This window comes from Hyperoodon ampullatus, assembly GCF_949752795.1.
Source record: "Hyperoodon ampullatus genome assembly, chromosome: 17".
NCBI lineage: Eukaryota > Metazoa > Chordata > Mammalia > Artiodactyla > Ziphiidae > Hyperoodon > Hyperoodon ampullatus.
Genome location: NC_136930.1, coordinates 4,049,221 through 4,069,194, shown reverse-complemented (window position 1 = coordinate 4,069,194; position 19,974 = coordinate 4,049,221). Strand labels below are relative to the sequence as shown.

The window sequence follows — 19,974 nt, the reverse complement described above, 5'->3', positions numbered from 1 at the left end:
ACAGCTTTGCATCAAAAGAAATCACCTAAGCTATTTTGACAGGATTGGTGTGTGTGTGTGTTCGTGTGTGTGTACACGTGTGTGTATGACTCAGTATATTTTTATGCAAAGATCCGTTAACTCCATCAAAACACCCTAGGGATCGGAGGCAACATTTCCCATAATAATAGTACCCTCAGGTGGATGTGCTGAAAGGCGGGGCAGGAGGGGTTGGTGGCGACAAGGGGTCCTACTGAGCTGGCCCGTTCCCTTCAGGTGGAACAGTAGGGTCTCTGGGCTGCTGTTTCAAAGGAGGCCAGCAGCAGGCTGTCAGCTGAGGCAGGGCCAGACACGCATCCTGATGACGGTCAGACTGCGAACAGCACAGCTCGCTGCTCGACTCCGGGGCAGAGTTTCATTATTGCCACGGCCCGGCTGTCACCCCTGGGTCTGGAGCTTGGGGCCCCTCCAAGCCTTCTTGCTTTACAGGGTGGTTTCGTACTCCAGCCTTTCCTGGATGAGAGCATCGTCTTTGTACTGCAGCCTCGGAGGAGACGGGGAACCTTCAAAGGCTAAAATGGCCTTTCGGAGGCTTCGGTCCAAAACGTGTCTCTCCCATGCTGGGTACCTATTCCTGAACAGGTCAATTTTAATGACAGATTCTTCAATCCGTGGTGGGCGAGAGGACGGGGTGGACGGGGCCGTGGGCCTCACCTGAAACACAGGCACGCACCCGTCCCGCTCTGCGAATTTCTGGTCGCGGTCGCCGGCCACGCTGCGGGTGTTGGAGAGGGACCGCAGGGCGCTCGTGGCCACTTCTGGAGACGGCGTGAAGGCAGCGGCGGGGTCCCCGCAAGCGCAACTTGGGGACCGTCCGAGTCTGGGTCCGTTGGGGTGAAAGAAGGCATAATACATCAGCATAAAAACAACGCCAGTTAAAAAGCTGCTGAATACCACACACAGCGCTGGGATGGCAAATGCGTCCGCGATCTGGGGAGCCTTGTAGAGGTACCAGAGGGCACTCAAGGCCGTGTTTTCCAAAAGGATCACAAAATAGTAAATGAAGAGCCTGCAGCGTGTCCTGCCCTCCTTGACGTTGAACCAGCTGAAGATATAGATGATTCCCACCACCATGTCGAACACGATCTCTTCCCATTTGGTGACACAGAATTCTGTCTCACAGTGGACGATCCAGAAGGTCATGATGCACCAGTGAAGGACGATGAAGATCCCGAAGTAGAGCTGGAAAACCGAGGCGAAGAGGGCAAAGGTGATGACCCTGGCCGCAATGGTGAAGAAGTGCCAGCAGAACTGGATGACCACGGCCATGTAGCTGATGGGCTTCTTGTCATCACGAGAGTCCCGGAGGGCCTTCTGGTAGGAGGCCAAGGCCCAAGCCAAGGACACGAGGGAGGCAGCCGCTGTGAAACCTACAAAGACAAACAGGAAGACAGGCTGTCAAAAGCGAGATGCGGTGTTGTCCCTGGAAAGAAGTCACGTGGGGCTGGGGGCTTGGGGCAGGCTAGCTTCTACCACAGCAAAGCTCTTCATTTCTTTGAGTTGTAGCTGGACTAAACACTCAGATGAGGGTCCTAGGATCTGTCCTCTAAGGGGCCCCATCTATATGGACAAGACATGAGGCTAATGGGAGTGCTCCTGGGGACCAGCATGGAGCCTGGGGCTGAAGATGGGGAGAGGTGTTAGCTTTCTGTGTATTTGGTGTAAAGAGACTGGGGAGGTCCTTTTGTTTGGCGGGAATATAACTGTGGATGGGAGATTGACAGAACTTGGTTGCTGTTTCATCTTTGCCCCTTATGACCTGCATGACTTTGGACAATCATTGACATTGGTGTCCTCATTCAGAAAGTGGATGATCTCCAGGGCGCCCTGTCAGCTTTGAGATTCTGTGATTGAAAGGGACAAATAATGACAGGAGACTTGAGGGGCTGGTTGGTTCACCTTTCTGCTTCTAAACAAGAATAAATGTAGTTCATTCACCACAGAAAGTTAACTGCTTCTTGAACATAAGAAAAGGAGCCCATGGAATCTCCTTGGCCATGTTTCTTGTGATACCTGGTGGGCAGTCTGTCCTAATATGATCCGAGACTCTTCCTACAGCTTCTTTCCACTCAGAAGAAGAAATGACTGCTCACCATCACGCACCTCTTATTCTTCCACAAATTAAATATTGTACAGAAATCACGTATCAACCACGTTTCTTATTATGCAGGGAAACCCATTTGGTTAGTAACCCCCCAAAAGTATGTTTCCAAATTTTAAAAAAACATTCTTATTGCTCCCCTCCACTTTCGCTCCACCTGCTGTGTCTGAAGCGTCACCTCTGTGGTCGTGATGTGGACAGGGCTCACCTGAAAACACACCACCTCCTTCAGGAGAGAGCTCTCTGGGGAGTTCCCCTTTGTCACTGACACGTCAGGTCAGCCTGCACCGCAGCTGGTTTACTTAATAAGCCGTAACGAGGCTTACCAACGCTAACAAAGGTTTTGTGCGTTTTTAAGCCCAGCTGGCTTTTCCTCACCAGATCTATTCCTAATCATTGTTCTCCCGCTATGGAATGGGGGCTGCCAACAACTTAGGATGGAATTTGCACTTTTCTGTTTATACTTCAATAGAGAAAAGCTGTTGTCTATGGTCCTTGAAGAATGAATTTCAAAAAATGATTCTTTTGGCAAAGACCCACACTAATTGATAGAAAAAACATTCAAACTCGAAAACCATTTCTTACACATTCTCCTTGAGAAAGGTGAACTCCAAAAGACAATTATTGATAAAGAAAATATTTTCCAACAACACGTCTTATGTCTGCTCCCTGTCAAGCCAGCAGAACATCCACATCTTACACTGGGCCTTCAGGTTTTTTTCCGGCCAGCAAAAAAACCTTTCATTACTGCAACCCTCAGGCAGTGTAGGCGATATTCCTAGGTCAGTTAGCCACCCGTGCACAAAGGAGTTTGCGATAATATAACTTTTAGGCGGTGGAAGCACCAACATCTATTCTAAAGCACCTCCAAGAGTGAGAAGAGAGGGAAGGAGGAAAAGTTACAGAAAGAAGAAACCAGGTGAGAGGATGGGAGATAAAAGGTGATGGAAGAATTATGCAAAGGACATACTTATTATCAGTTTCGTGTATAAGAACAAAGCGTAGTGCCATTTGAATGTCAACACCCGTGTGTGGGACACAGAAGCCCTCAGGAGCTCCTCTCCTCATTGGCACCATTTGCGACGGTGCGGGTTGCTTCTTGCATAGACTGTGTTCTCCTTATGCGTTTGAGCTGTGCACCTGGGCTGCTTCTCTACCTGCACACCCTCCGGGTTTCCACCCGCCCGCATCCTTCAGGACCGCGCGGAGCACAGCGCCACCTTCAGGAGGATGGCTACATTGTTGGTCAGGCTCCAGCCAAGGAAGGAGCGAGCGACTCCATCGGGCAGTCAGATCAGGGTACCAGTTACCGAAGGCTGTTATTCAAAGCAGTGAAAATCGTAAACAACAACAACAAACTTTACGTATACAGCATCCTAAAATTATCCGTTGTCGGATTTTAAGAGAATTGGAAAATTAGCTTCGTCCAAATTCCCCTGTAATCATCACCCCTTTTATTATTATGCCCTAAAAAAGGAATTCAGCCTGCATTTGACACACCATACAATTGTTATGACAATATTCTGGCAGTAGAAAAATGAAGACTTTCTATCAGCTTTGCTTTCTATGTATTTTACAATTTAAAAAGTCATTACCAAAGGCAAATTTCGTGCCCATCATAACCATTCCCTTCATGAATTATCTGTTTCACAAGAACTAGACTTTCCCTTGTTCATTTGATGGTGATTTTCTTTTTCATCTGTTTAGCAATTAATTTGTATAAGACAAATATATGCCTGAACAGAAAATGGGGAGCCCTTTTAGAATTACTCCTCATTACAAATTCACACCCGCCATGAAACTCTTTAATTCTTTTGCTTTTTATGCAAATGATATCAGCTCAGTTGTTTCAAATGCCAACGTAGATGTCCTCCACAAGGCACTGTGTTATTATAGAGGTAGAATTCTCTAGAACTTCTGAGGCGCTGTGCTGGAACCTGGAACTCTAAGTGATCCTTTAGCCAACAACATATATTTTAACTTTTTATTTGAAAAGAATTGTAAACTTACAGAAAAATTGCAAGAATAAAAATAGTAATTGGACACACATATCTTTGCCCAGATTGTCATTTGGCCTCATTTGCTTTATCACTGCCCTCTCTCTCTCTCTCTCTCAAACATTTGAAAGTATATTGCACACACCTCAGCTGCTGTGTTCCAAATTTACAGGTTGAAATCCTACTCCCTAAAGGTGATGGTATTAGTAGGTGGGGCCTTTGGGAGGCCCTCATGAGCAGGATCCCTGGAGAGAACCCTAACCCTTCGGCCATGTAAGAATATCACGAAGAGTCTTCCACCCAGAAGGGAAGAGGGCTCTCACCAGACCATGCTGGAACCCTGACTTCCAGCTTCCAGATTCCAGAACTGTGAACAAGATGTTTTTGCTGTTTATAAGCCACCCAGTCCGTGGTATTTTGTTATAGCAGTTGGAAAGGACTAGCACAATGATTCTTTACCCTAAAATACACCAGTGTCTCTTTCCTATGAGGAGGGATATTCTCTTAGATAACCACAGTACATTTATCAACTTCAGTCCATTTAACATTGGTACAATTTTTCTTTCTAATTCACCATCAGTGTTCCATTTTCATCAATTGGCAAACAATGTCCATTACAGGATTTTCCCTCTGGTATTAGATTGAGTCTAGAACCAGGTATTGCATTTGCTTGTTTTATCCATTTAGTTTTCTTTAAATCTGGAATGTTTGCACAGACTTTCTTTGCCTTTTATTATTTGACATTTTTTGAAGAGTACAGTACCTAAAAAAGAAAGAAAGAAAGAAAGAGAGAGAGAGAAAGAAAAAGAAAAAGGAAAGAAAAAGAGTGTTCCTCGTCCTCATTTTGGGTTTGTCTGTTTGTTTCCTCATGGTTATGCATTCTAAGCTGGAATACTACATAAGTGACACTGAACAATATTATTCCCATTACATCATTAAAATGCTACAATATAAAGATTCCTTCTGTAGTCCTAGGAGGTGTACAGTGGGTCTCATAGTATTTTCTTTCAAAACAATGAATAGCATATAGCTCATGAAAACTTCATTCTAAGGTAAAAACCAACTCCAGAGGACTCCATGGGATCACACTATTTATTAAAATGTTAAAAAAAAGGTGATAAGACCTCAGAGCTTCCCTAGTGCAACAATCTCATTTTATTTTATTTTATTTTTTTTTATTTTATTTTTTTTTTTGCGTTACGGGGGCCTCTCACTGTACAATCTCATTTTAAAGAAAAGAAACTGAGTCTTACTCTCAGGCGTTAAATGAGTTATCTTCCCTCCCTCCTCTCCCTAACTTGTTTCCAGTGGAAATTATGGAAGAGGTGTGGACAAAAGTTCTATCATCTGCATTTAAACATTATCTCCTCTTGGAAATAATGGATAAAGGGATTAGGATGGGATATAAGACCCTTGAAATATTACAATCCAAGAGATCGTTTTATGTTGAAACCTCTAAACTAGAAGGGGACTACTTCTGGCCCCTGGATGAAATTAGTTCTCTCTAGGAGTATGTTTTATATCAAGCACACCCGCGCCCCCATTCTCTTCCTTCAGATCACTTATCCCAGCTTATAATTATGTTTTATTTTGTGCTTGTTTAATCATTGTGTTTCTTACTGGAGTGGACCTTTAGGTAAGGAAAAGTACCTGCTTATTTACTTTTCTGTCATTTTGTGCCTGGCATATATTATGACTTGGAAGGAAGAAACAAAGAAAGGAAGAAAGAAAGAAAGAGAGAGAGAAAGAAAGAAAGAAAGAGAGAGAGAGGGAGTGAGGGGGGAAGGAGGAAGGAAAGAAGGAAGAAAGGAAGGATTCTAAAGATAGAGTCAGAACCACAGATAGAATGAGACATTCAAAAAATTTGCACCATTCTTCATTGCTCTCCTATTCTGCTTCTTTGCAATTTCAGTCTGAGCTGCAAATGCCAAAACACTGTGAAACGAAACCTGTCCTCCCGTTGTGTCGTTCGTGGCCTGGGTGTAAACAAGAGTTCCTGGAAAACACCTGGAGAATGCTTTATAGGATTTATAGCCTAATTCCCCGGATGTAGGACATTCAGGGAATTGAACCAAGTACTCTCATTCTTTGATTCTTCAACAAACAGAATGAGCCTGTCTCTTTCCTTCTCCCTAGGGAGGGCAGAACTGCTGTCTTTCCCCTGTTACAGGCCAGCCAAGGGTTAGTCTCAGGGAAACACCTGGTCACTGGCCCATGTTCACAACCAGACTGCAGCTGGTGAGAAGGCTCTTTTTTTTAAAAAAAGAAATTATTATTGTGTAAAATTTCAAACATACATAATAGCAGAGAGAATAACAGAACAGGTATACCCTTCATGCAGAATTAACTCCTAGGTCTGAGTTCTGAAATCCATCACGAGGGAAGCGTGAGGTTTGGCCGGCAGGGGGCGCCGCTCGACGGAGCGTTGGCTCGCGCCTTCCTGAATCTCCCTGATGCTCCTCTCCCTCTACTGCGAGACGGAAGAGCTGTGCTGGAAGCTGACTCGCTGATAGCTGATGTTTCTCGGCTCTTCCTGGGAAGCCTGAACTGGTAGCTCTCAGCCCGACTCCCTCTAGCTCAGCTGGTCCCCCAGGCACCTGCCAGCTCTCCCTTTCCCCCGAGACACGAAATGCTGTGCTCTACCTTGAAAAGCCACATCTCTCCGGTTAATCCCGCCTCATCCTTCAGTTTCCAGGTTAAGCACCATTCCTCTGCGTAGGGAAGCCTGTCCCAGTTCCTAATCTAAGTCCAGCTTCCCTGCTATAAGCGCGCACCACACCTTGTGCACACCCACCTCAGCGTGCCAGGATCTGCTGCTCTGCTTGGGTACCAATTTCCGAAAATAGCCCATTTGTCATCCAGTAGCTGCTCTCATATTGCCTCCCAATCTGCCCACCATCTTGATCGCAAACTTCTTTATTTCTCTTCTTTCCACCCCATTTCTCCATCCTGTCAATTTCAACATGTTTTGGAGGAAATTTAAAGTATTTTCTCACCAATGGTTTGGGAACGGATGATTTACAACTTAACCCTCCTCGTTATGGAGGCGAGATTATCACATGACCATTCATAACGTATGTAGTCTTTCATCACAAACACGATAACTTTTTCCCCCTAAAGTACAGTCCCTGAGCAAACAGACAAAATATTGAATTTTAGATGACCACGTAATGTTGATTTCTTGCAGTCAAAACAAGTTATGGTTTCCTTTTTTCCCCTTCTTCACTCAAGTCACAGAAGATAAAACCTACAGCTTCTGACTTTGAGTTCTGAGTTTCTCTTACCCAAAAGAAAGATATACACTCTAAAAAAAAGTTACAGTCCCGTTAGTGAGTGGGACGCACATAATCATAGACAAAGAAGGAGGGCGTGTTTGTGGGGTCCTTGCTTTGTGCACAGGGATGAACTAGGTACCTACAGCCTTTGTCCAATTTAAATTTCATGATGACAGTTTGAGGCAAGCACTGTTTTGCATTCGGGGAAACAGAGACCCAGAGAGAGGCTAAATACCTTGCCCAAGCTGATGTGATTAGCCAGGAGGATAGACATCTGAATTCATGGATTCCAAGCTCTGCACCATGACCACAGACTGGATGGGAGCGGCAGCCACAGGAGGCGGGATGAGGTGTGGACAAGTGTGTGAGGTGTAGAGCTCGTGGGCTGGCGGGATGGAGGTGACCCCAGAATAGTGCCACCCTCAGGGGTCTGACCCCGAAGGCTTCCGTCCAGCTGCTCCTTCAGGCTTACCATGACCACACTTATTCCCAGGCCAAGGGATCCCGTTTGGGTTTCTTTGCACAAAATGGATCAGAAACACAAGCACCAAGGAGGAAAATCAGGATTTCCTTATCTTCATATTTTCTGGACTAAACAGCCCTCCTAATTTTCCTGAATCTTTTTTTTTTTTTTTTGACCACGTCACACAGCTCGTGGGATCTCAGTTCCCTGACCAGGGATCGAACCCTGGCCCTCGGCAGTAAAAGCATGGAGTTCTAACCACTGGACCACCAGGGAATTTCTTTTCCTGAATTTGTATCTGAGGAAAAGTGTTGCCCAATTCAAGAGTAGCAGGTCATGAAACCAGAAAGGTTTTCCATTTCTTCAGCATGTTTAGAGTTTGTCTCTTAGTTACAGAGATAAAAGCAGGAGATCCACTTGGCTGGACTCTTACTGAATTCACCTAGTTGAAAGAATGTAATAATTGAAAAAATGTAAAGCCCCCTATGCTGTGATCTTTGTGGAGTGAGGTGAAGGGAAGGAAAGTAATACAAACTTCCCTGGGTCTAAGATGTTCGAAATCTTCTTGCATTGAAACCATTTTATCTCTGTTTTAAACCTTGTAATAGTTGTGATTAAAAATATTTAAATGCTTTAATATGTTTAATTTTGGTAGGGATATGCACTCTTTTTGTAATCCATCCTGAGGATTTCAGCTTCTTTGCAAGTCAAATTTAAGGCTGCTAAGGAGTTGATAAGGGAAACACTGAATTGAAATTTTAAGAAGTATTTTAATAGGAAAGCAGTTGAAGAAAGTTGTTGGGAGAAGCAAAGTGTCTCTCCTCCTTAAGAAATGTGGAAAGTAATTTCCTTCTGATTGGAAAAAAAAATCTTAGGTGATCTCACATAGCTGCAGCTCATCTTAATTTTTAAATTATTTTTAGATTAAAAAAAAAAATCCCAAGAAGGCAAACATTCTGTGTGTAGGAATTTGAAAACATCTAATAGTTTTTCTCTAGGAAAAAATTCTGTATTTAGGAGAAGGTGAGAAGTCACCATTCTTTGTACAGTATTACAAATTGCAAGGTTAAATTTATATTGAAAATAAAAAGATGATAGAAATGACTACTCAAAAGACATAAAATAAGTAACCCGAGATGCCCAGTAGAATTAAATTTTGCTTTAGAGTAAGTTTATTTTCCATACCATTTTTTTTTATTATCAATCACTCTATTTTTTTCTTATAGATTAAAAATTATTTATTTATTTATTTATTTATTTTATTTTTGGCTGCTTTGGGTCTTCATTTCTGCACCCGGGCTTTCTCTAGTTGCAGCGAGCGAGATCTACTCTTCGTTGTGGTGCGCGGGTTTCTCATTGTGGTGGCTTCTCTTGCTGCGGAGCACGGGCTCTAGACACGCAGGCTTCAGTAGTTGTGGCTCGTGGGCTCAGTAGTTGTGGCACTCGGGCTCAGTAGTTGTGGCTCGTGGGCTCTAGAACACAGGCTCAGTAGTTGTGGCGCACGGGCTTAGCTGCTCCGCGGCATGTGGCATCGTCCCGGAGCAGGGCTCGAACCCGTGTCCCCTGCACTGGCAGGCGGATTCTTAACCACTGCACCGCCAGGGAAGCCCTCTATTTTTTTCTAGAAGTTTTCATCTGTTGGATGGTAGGGGGTGTAGTGGGGCAAAATGAAGAGAAACAAAAAGGCAAAAACAGGGACAGAGACAGGCAGACAGCAGCTTTAACCTTCTCTCACCTGGCAAAGAGGGACACGGATGGACAAGAGCAAAATTAAAATAATAATTTAAAAAAAAACCCGATATATATAAAACTGCTCTGTGGTTGACTTTCCACATTGTTTAGCCCCTTTATTCCTTACAGTATCACTTCTTGAATGTGAGTATTTTGCCATTTTACAGATGGGGAAACTGAGGCTCAGAAAGACGAAATATTCTTATCAAAGGGTGGCAAACTTTTTCTGTAAACATAAGAAAGATTTGGGGTTTTGTAGGCCATATGGCTTTCTGTCAGAAGAGTTCAACTTTGCCCTGGTAGGGAGAAAGCAGCCGTAGACAATACTTAAACGGAAGAAAAAGGAGGTGATGGGCTGAATTTGGTCCATGAGCCTTAGTTTCCCGAACCCTCAGCTGACCCGTGGACACATTTTTAACAAGTAGCAGAGTTAGGATTTATACCCACATTTTCCTGACTTTAAACTCCCTAAACTCATTGAAACATTCTGGACCAATGATGAAACCTGGTAACATTGGGACACTTTTTGAGGTGGCTATAGTGTGATCTCTGTCTGGATTAAAGCCAGGAGGCCCTGTCACCATTCACCCAACCAAAGAAATGAAGCTACAGGAAAGCACTGTTGCAGGGTATCCTGTACATAGGATGACGTCTGGGCACGAACAGTCGACTGTAAAGTTATCTAATCAGGAGCACGAATGCCACACCTCAGGAAGCTTGATCATTTCCAGAAAAGCAGGTAGGCATCTGCAAAGTGAAAGGGCAAGACGGCCCCCTGGTTCAGGTGGTTCCCCACTTGTGGACAGACCAGATCCTGCTACTGGTGAGGCCCCAACCGTACCAGTGGAAGCACGTCTAAGACAGAGTCTTTGGCTGTTTCTCTTCCCTTATGTCCCAAGGTGCTTCTGCAGTCTGCCATGCATGTAAATGTGATGGCCCGCATGCTACCAATCACCTGCTAGTGTCACCAGTATAGACAGTTACTGGCCTATTTAGAAGAATCTGTGATTCAGGGCATCCCTGGGAGAGTGACAGAGTCTGGGTCCCCGGGGTTTAAAATCAAGTATTAATTCTAATGAAGGCTGCTGTCTACGCACCCACAATCAGAGTTATTCATGCTTAGAGAACTTGGAAGGGGGCCCAGAGGATGGAAAATGGTGACACTAACCCAGGGTAAATAAAATTAACAAGAGTGAGGCACGCAGGGGCGGCAGGTGGCCGGTGTCGGGTGGGTGGCGAGGTTGGAACAGAGCCAAGGATGTGTTCTGGGAGGGCGGGGCGCTGGCATGTGATGCTCACAGTGACATGAGGTGGCGTAAATATTTGTGTCTCTGGACACGAGAGCCAAGAAGGTCTTTTCTGGTAGCAGAGTTGAGAATCTGCCTACATGGAAGAGAAGAAGGTGAAAAGAATGCCCCTGATGGAAGAGGGTCCAAAGCGGAGACCTGGGAGGACACACCAGCCGGCCTGTGTGTGGACACGTGTGTTTGGTGCCTTCGTCCAATGATAAAAGGATAACAGGGTTGCATCCTGAAGGCCCAGACCCAGGTCCTCCCCTGCTTCCCTCCTCTCTGTCCCTCCCTCCACGCTTTCCTCTGATAAACACTGGCACCTATTAAGTGCCGGTCGCTGAGGACACAAACGCAGGTCCCTAGAGGGACAGCACGTCGGCGTGGGAAAGAGACATACGCCAACGTGGTGAGCAGAGCGCAGAGGAGAGAAACAGACTGTACCCCGAGGGGAGACAGCCCAGCCAGGAGCTGAAGCTGCAGGTGTGGCCGAGGCTGGAGTGAGGGCGTTTGAGCAGCGGAGCGCTGGCCAGGGAAGCCAGGAGACCGTGGACGTGACACGCCAGACAGGAGGACGGGGGCCTTGCCTGGGAGCCAACGGCTCCTTCAGGAGCCTGGCGGTGAGGTGCGTGTGAGCCCCGAGTGGCTGGGAGACACCCCCGGCGGAGGTGGGAGGCTTGGCAAGACATCCATGAAAATGGGGGGAAACTCTACCTACGGACCCTGAGCCTCTGCGCAAGTCACCCAGTTACACGTGCTCTTCACAGGTTTGAGTGACGGTCCATGAACTCTTTAAAGTGTTGGTGAGCAGCAAACTCTCTCCAGAAATAGGACTAGCCTCTCCGAAGCCCAGCTTTCCCCTTAGTTTTGCACCCGTCTCCCCTCTCTCCAGGAGCTCTTTTATGTCTGGATTCTTACTGAAGGAGGTTGGCTTCAAGAGAATAACAGGACAGAGAAAGAATAGAATAGGAGGTGCAATTTCTAGGGTAAAGACTTTTTCTCTTTACAGATACGAAAGCAATTCTTTTGACAGGATCCAGCTTCTAAAAGTCACGTGGAAAATAGGGGGAAAAAATAGTTGGCATTATGTACATGCGTGGAATATGTCCTTCGTTTTATCTGGATTAAAAGCAGGTAAAATGGAAGCCACTCAGTTGAAGGAAGCAGGGGAGGTGGAGATACGGTGTCAGGGGCGCAGGGAGGTCTGAGGCAGGAACAGGTTTCCGTGGCCCCATCTTGAGAAACGCAGGTGAAGGGGACAGTGCTGGCCACAGGATCTCCCTTCACCGTGGACAAGAACGGAGGCTCCCTGCAGGAGGGCAGGGCGCGGCCTGGGGTCCTCCCGAGACCGCAGAGGGGGCGGTGGAGGGCCAGATGCTGGCGGGGCTGCGCGAGAAGCACCGGGACCAGGGCTTGGGGGTGGCAGCTGCCCCCAGACCGCCTTGAGGCCCTCGGGAAGGACAACGGACTCTGTTTATCTGCTTTTCCCACTGCTTCTTTCCGCTGGCTTCCTTCCTCAAACAATTTCTGGCGGAAATGGATGGCCTTTAAAATAAAAGCCCTTTGGACACCATGATGTAGCGTTCTCGAAGGATCCCCAACGTCGAATTGTGGGGCTCCTGCGGGCTTCAGGAAAGAGGCCTTTTGGGGGGTGAGGGCTGGAGCCCCCCGCTTCTGCTCTCATTTCCCGGCGCCCTGTCCTTTGGGTTGCCTGTGTCTCACTCTGCAAGGAAAACGCCGGCTTGCGCTGGGACCACTTAATAACGCAGCAGTAAATTGTGCCTTCCAGCCCGGCCAGGCCTTTCTGGGTGATTTACAAGAAATGACTCGATACCCCGAGGCCTGGGACTTGTAGCATTATCTGCTCTCACGGCGGGGCTGGCTCGGAGAAAGGCGACCCGCCAGGAAGGGGGTGGGCGGCGGCGCAGGGGCGCAGAGCCAGGGAGCGGGGCCTCGCAGCTGCCCCCGCATCGTCCGGCGTCTCCGCGGTCCCGGTCCTCCGTGCTGGCCGGCGGTGGGACCCTCCTTGCTCTGTGAGCGTCTAAGGCTGCGCGAAGAGTGCCTGCGGGAGGGGAGGCACCGCGGCTCCTGTCCCTGCGCTGGAGCTGCCAAGAGCTCACATCGCCCGGCTCTGGAGTCAGGAGGCGGCGGAGGGAGGGTTTTGCCTCGGGCCTGCGGGGCCTGGAGCCAGTTGACGCCCCTGCTTTCCCACCTGCTGGGCCCCCTGCGGCGGGACCCCATCGGGCACAGCTGGTCCTTCCCACCTCCATCGCCCACCCATAATCGGTGCTCACTTGTGGTTAAAGGCAACTGCCCACAAAGGGCATCTGATCAGATCTCTCCACAGATGAAAACCCTTCAGGGGCTTCCGGCTGCCCTGCGCGTAACCAGGTATCAAGCCCTTGCAGGACCTGCCCCTTGAAGACCCTCCGGTTCTCTCCTGCTTCCCCCCTCCACCCCCGCCAGCCCCTTCCTCTGTCCTGCTTGTGAAACGGCGCAGGACCCTATGGTCCTTACACCCCGTGTCCTCTGCTGGCCTTTTGTCTGTGGAAAAACGTTGGCCAAAGAATAAGATTAATCAGAGGAGTGAGAAAATGCAGAAGCAAAGGAAGACTGTCCAAGGAGACCAAATAATAATAGTTTACTCACTGAGCAAAGTCAAGGACCTGTAGTTCCTCCTTAAGGGCTATAGATAATATTCTGAGCCGTATCCTGGGAGCTGTCTTACAGATACTGAAACCCTCAGCAGGTGGAAGAAGGTAACTACATGATGACCAGGCTGTAGCAGCTGTGACATAAGCTGCCACAATTCCAAGAATTGGCCTCAAGGAAATGGGAAGAAACCAACCCTGGAAGTGAAGATTACCTGTACCTAAAACAATCGAGATGACGCTGGTCAGACCACCGATGACCAATTTCAAGATGCCCGTCAGAGCTGCCTGTGTGTGTTTCTGTGTGCCTCCCTCCACCTATAAAAGCTTTTGCCCACTGATTGTCAGCATGGGGCGGGCGGAGGTGGCCTTTGGACAGGAGTCCCCCTCGTGTGCCCGCATCCAAAATAAAGCAAACTTACTTTCCAACAACCTTGCCTCTTCATTGGCTTTTGAGCAGCTGGATGCCACTTTTGGTTACACTTGGGCCTCTGTGTCCAGCCCACCTGGCAGACTCCTTCCTCCGTTCCTTCAGCATCTACCACCGCAGGGGAACCGCCAGTGCTGCCCACCTCCACCATGTAAGACACCGAGGGGGAGCCTGTCTGCCCCTGGGTGCTGTGCTGTGGCTTAATCACACGGACAGAGTAGACTCTTAATCTGAGGACTGAGGCTAGGAATTGGGGAGAGTGGCTGTGAATGCACTTTGTAAACTGTAAGAGTTTTACAAATATTAGGGGTTGTCTCCAATGCTCAAAAAATAAAAGCCAAAGGAGAGAACCTCACAGTCTGGATATACTGAGGAACATTGTGAAATTTCTTTTAATACTTCTCTGGGTGTGAGCGATACCTTCTTGTCCAAAAGGTAGACTATCAGACCTGTCAAGGATTATTCTGGTCTCAGATGAGAAAATGTCCAGAACTTTGGGAGATCTTAAAACTTGTGAAGGATACCCGGCTTCCAGGTCCTCTGTCCAGGGGTGCAGAGAACAATCCAACCAACCCTTTTTAGTATAACCTAATTTTAGAAATAAGTGAGCCTTTCACCAGCTCAGGTAAACTAGTTCCATGTGCACCTTGCACGATGATAGCAAGGTTCCTCCCAACAACTACTTTTTTTTTTTTTTTTTTGGTGGTACGCGGGCCTCTCACTGTTGTGGCCTCTCCCGTTGCAGAGCACAGGCTCTGGACGCACAGGCTCAGCGGCCATGGCTCACGGGCCCAGCTCCTCCGCGGCATGTGGGATCCTCCCGGACCGGGGCATGAACCCGCGTCCCCTGCATTGGCAGGCGGACTCTCAACCACTGTGCCACCAGGGAAGCTCCCTACAACTACTTTTACGAATACAAGGGTCACCTTTTAGCTGATCTGTCATATTTTGAGGTGCCCTCAATATTTTGAACTGAGAAACTCTGTTTGGGAAGCCACATTTACTTGAAATGACCTATGTCACTGCTAGTTTGGGATGATTATGGAGAGTTAACAACAAAATCACTAAAAAGATAAAGAAAGAGAAAAGATATAAAGAAAGGAAAAGCAGGGGGAAAGGAGGCAAAAAATTTAACTCAAATTAGAAATTATTCCTGGAAGTATGAGTTCACAACAAAGTTTTGGCTTTGACAGGGTTGAAGACAAGCTACCCCCAAATATGACACCTTGGCATACTGAATATTTCAAACTGAAAGAATTTGAGAAAGAGCAGGTACAGAAAGGAGTTTCTGACCTTTTCCTGGAGCTGGTCATGAGATCCTCACGTGAGAGGTGCCCTCTCCATCCCAAGAGGAAAGAAGCATCCTTATCTCCAAAGATGGAGGGGCTCAGAGAGGAAGCAGAATGAACGGGCCTCGCTAAGTCTCCCCCAGTTTACTGCATACACATGGCTTATACCCCATTTGTCCTCTCACATTGTCCCACGACTTCCCCATCTTCATCAAGCCCAGTATCAAACACTCAGGTTTTTCTGCTTCTTCATGTCTTCACTTCCTTATGAAGGTTCATGTATCACGTAAAACATTTATTAGATAAATTTGTAAGCTTTTCTCTTGTTAATCCGTCTGTTGGTATAGGGGCCCCAGCCAAGAACTTAGAAGGGAGGAAGGAAAAGATATTTTTCAGGTCCTACAGCTCTTACAAATCAGCTTTTTAAAGCAACACAGTAAGTGGTTATGAAGATCACTAATAGCAAAGGAGAACCAGCATCAGGGGACAGGTGTCTAGTGAGAGGCTTGCAGACCTGCTCAGAATCTGTCTTAAACAGAAGGGAGATGGGGCAGGGCTCCCGAAACTGTGCTGGATGACTAAGAAATGGTGACGAAACAAAAAGGTACGATTTCTCAACCTATATAGCATTGGACATGCATGTGTGATTAAATTGAGTTAAATAGTATGAATAGACATTCAGCTATTTCATCTCCATCCCCCAAAGTTTATATATTTAAATTGGCTTCAAAACTATTTTAGATCTCCTCCTTTCATTGACAAAATGGAGAATTGCTTTATATAAAGAAGCACCTCACAATCAGGTAAATACGTGAATCTCCAGTTCGGTCTGTAGTCTGAATTTGGAACACCTTTTGAGGCCCAGATAAGTAAGTAGTAATGACCCCTTCATGATCACTTTTCACACTATTGTGCTTCTTTTGAGATTCCTTTGTACTTCACTCGTTCAATTCCACAGACATTTATGGGGGCCTTCCTAGCCTACCTTGGTTCTGCCGCTAGGCTAAGTCTGAGAACCCCAGGGAGATCCTCATCCACCTCTCTGGAATCTTTTGGATTTTTGACCCCTGTCTGGGCCTGGACTTCCATCACGTTTCCCCCTCTGACTGCTCTGCGATGCCTGAGCCACCCCCTTTGGAAAGCCTATCCTGCTCTCTCCTCACTGGCTAGAAACTCCATTTCTGTGTTCCCTTACCTCCTCACGTACACCTTGATTTCAATTTTCGAGCTGTTTATTAGCCTTCTCTTTTTGTGAGCTCCACGAAGGTAGGGACTGAGTCCTATTGATTGTTATACGCCCAGAGACTTGAAAAATGCCTAGCACACTTGATAATTACTTGATAAATAGCACTGAATTGAATTGAACTGAACTTGGATTTGCTCTAAATTGGGGTATTGTATGGATGCCGTTCTTGCCTGTAAGAAAGGGATACAAATGCCCTGGATCTGGGACTGTTTATTAGTGTCCTGGGGCTGAGCTCACCCTAAGGCACAGACTATATGAAACACAAATCATCAAGATTCCAATGTGCATTCCTTCCTTGACCAAGACATGTCCCTAATAGAACAGAGGTAAATTAAATGCATGCCATCACCATGTGTAAAGGTTTTTCAATTAGGATTTTGTATGCTAGCAAGCAGTAAAAGAACAGTCATTTCCCAAGGCAGAGACCTTTAAATGGAAATGAGCATCTCCAGATTCAAGGTTCTCTCGAAATCTTCTAAAACTGATCAGAAGAAATTATTTTAAGGTTTCTAAAATACATATAAGGGTGATTTTGATTGTATTAAGGATACTAAAGTCTGAGTTCTCAGCAGAAACTCTGGAATTATATGTGTCTTAGAATTTTTCAATTAGTACAATACAAGGAACTGTACAATTTGGAGATAGTGATATATAAGTGGTCCAATAGTCATGACAACTACATGACCGCTCGGAAACAAATCTATTTCAGTTTATTCTGAGTGATAAACTTGTAAAAAAGACTTGAAGCAGATAATTATAAAATAAACATAGCTAAGTAAATGATTAATAGAGAATAAGAAAAAAATAAGAGTGACACCACAACCCTAGGCTAATATTATTATTCTAATTGAACACTTAAATTTATGTCTGAGCTTCCAAGAAGCCAAAGTAAAAAAATGAGTTAAATATTAATTAATTATAATATTAATATACAAATATATAATATCTAAATATTAATTAATAGTTAAGTAATTCTCACTGTTGGATAAAAGCAAGTAGTACTTGTTATGGTAAAATATTCTAAAAGCGGTGAACCAGCAAAGTCACTGTACTTTTCATGGGCTAAGTGCTGGGTTCACAGCCTATGGTTTCCATTACAAACTTTGCCAAAAATCTAAGACAGCTTATATATGCAGTAGGTCTGTTCTGCATGGACTTTTCCCCTCAGGAAAGGAGAAAGGGCAGAATGGCCTTAAGATATGTATCAAGCATGGCATGAAACCAGCTTTTATCAGAGATTAGTAGGGAAAAGGGATGTAAACCATGGACAGATAATGAAGTGGAGTGCGTGTAATATGGTCTCTACTTTGCAAAAAAGATGAGATTTTAAACAAAATCGGTGTTCTCTGCAAGGTGGAAGGTAGGGAGTTTGCCCTTCTAAGGCTTCAGCAAGGTGCTTGATAGGACACTGAGAGAAGGCAGACAAGAAAACACTGCAGCTGCTGCTGAGGGTAGTGATGGAATGAGGCCTTGCAGGATGGGCCTATTGTGCACACTTGACACTCAGCTGTTCCTTCTGACTGAGGTCCTGAGTGGGGACACTTGCAACTGGTATGTGATTTCCACTGTGAGCCCTTCAGGACCATATCTATTTGATCTCTAGGCAGCAGAGACCCCAGACTAACTCAGCAGTCCTTCCTCTGCATTACCTACATTCCTAAGCCCCTCTGGGATGCCTTGTGGTTCGGCAGAGTTGCATCTGCATCTTATGCATTCATGGCAGGGGGAACACGAAAACTTTTATCAGGATACAGGCTGTGCTCTGGGAGGACCATTGAATTTTGCCCTTACGTTGTCCCAGGGCTATGAAAGGGGGCTACTGGTTTGTTGAAAGCAAACACCAGTTGTACAAATCCATATTGGATAGTGCACACCCCATATGACCAAATGTGATAGCCCTGGAAACAGTTGCTTAAAAAGTTTAAATATATATTTTGATATAAGAAGATTATTTAATGTGTGGTGGACATGGTCTGAATCAGAACAGATTATTTCAAGTGTCTTCTTTAGCTTTGCTAAGATTTGTTTTTGAAGAAAAATCAGGTGCTGAACAACCAGAAAGAGGACCAATAAGGAGCTAGAGGACTTGAGCAATCAAGGTACCAACTGGACCTAACAAACATAAACATATAAACAGACATGTTCTGACATAAACAGAATACTCCACCCAATGACAGTAGAATACACATTTTTCTCTAGGGTGTGTGAAATATTCTCCAGGGTAGACTACATGTTAGGCCACAAAACAAGTCCTAGTAAATTAAAAAAGATTAAAATTATACAAAATATCTTTTCTGTTTACAAGGGAATGAAAGTAGAAATCAATAGTAGAAGGGAAACTAGAAAATTCATAAATATGTGAAAATTAAACAGTACAATGTGTCACAGAAGAAATCATGAGGGAAATTAGAAAATATCTTGAGGCAAATGAAAAGAAAAACAAAACATATCAAAAATCATGGAATGCAATGAAGCAGTGCAAAGAGAAAATTTATACCTGTAAATGCTTACACTGAAAAAGGAGAAAGATCTCAAAACAACAATCTACCTTTACACCTTAAGGAACTAGAAAAAGAAGAACAAGCTAAACCCAAAGGTAGCAGAAGAAAATAATAAAGATTAGTGCAGAGATAAATAAAACAGAGAATAGAAAAACAATAGGAAAAATATCAATGAAACAAAAAGCTGGTTCTTTGAAAACATAAAAATAAGTTGACCAACCTTTAGCTAGACTGACTGAAAAAAAGAGAGAAACAAATTATTAATATTAGAAATGAAAGTGGGAACATTATTATTGATTTTATGGAGCTAAAAAAGATTATAACAGACTGCTATGAACAACTGTATGCCAAAAAACTGAATAACCTAGATGAAATAGACGAATTCCTAGAAATGCACAGTCTACTAAGATTGAATCATGAAGAAATAGAACATCTGAATAGACCTATAAAACTATAAGGGGATTTAATTGGTAATCAGTAACACCCCAACAACTCTCCCCACCCCCTGGCCTCCCCAGAGCTGATGGTTTCATTGGTGAAATATACCAAATATTAAAACAAAACAAAACAAAACCAGCAACCCTTCTCAAAGGCTTCCAAAAAATTGAAAAGGAGGAAATACTTCCCTTCATTCTATGAGGTCAGGTCAAGATTACCCTGATACTAAAGTCAAAGATACACCAAGAAAATTACACACCAATATCCCTGATAAATATTGATGTAAAATATCCTCAACAAAATGCTAGCAAACTGAATTCAGCGGTGTATTAAAAAGATTATATAACACAACCAAGTGGCATTTATTTCTGGAATGCAAGGATGGTTTAATATATGAAAATCAATCAATGTAATACACTACATTAATAGAATGAAGGGAAAAAAACCTCACATGATCATCTCAAATGATTCAGAAAAGCATGTGACAAAATTCAACACTCTTTCATGATTAAAAGAAACACTCA

The 19,974-nt window shown here is 45.0% G+C and overlaps 1 protein-coding gene across 1 annotated transcript in view; it reads right to left on the bottom strand.

The window, feature by feature from the left end:
* Nucleotides 1–462: 462 nt before the first annotated feature.
* XKR4 (XK related 4) overlaps nucleotides 463–19,974 on the bottom strand; it is a gene marked incomplete at both ends in the record, with an annotated part of 321,432 nt that continues 301,920 nt past the window's right edge. Inside the window, one exon of the mRNA XM_079722464.1 lies at nucleotides 463–1,409. Coding sequence (XP_079578590.1) covers nucleotides 463–1,409 — 947 coding nt within the window. The remainder of the gene's footprint in view (nucleotides 1,410–19,974) is intronic.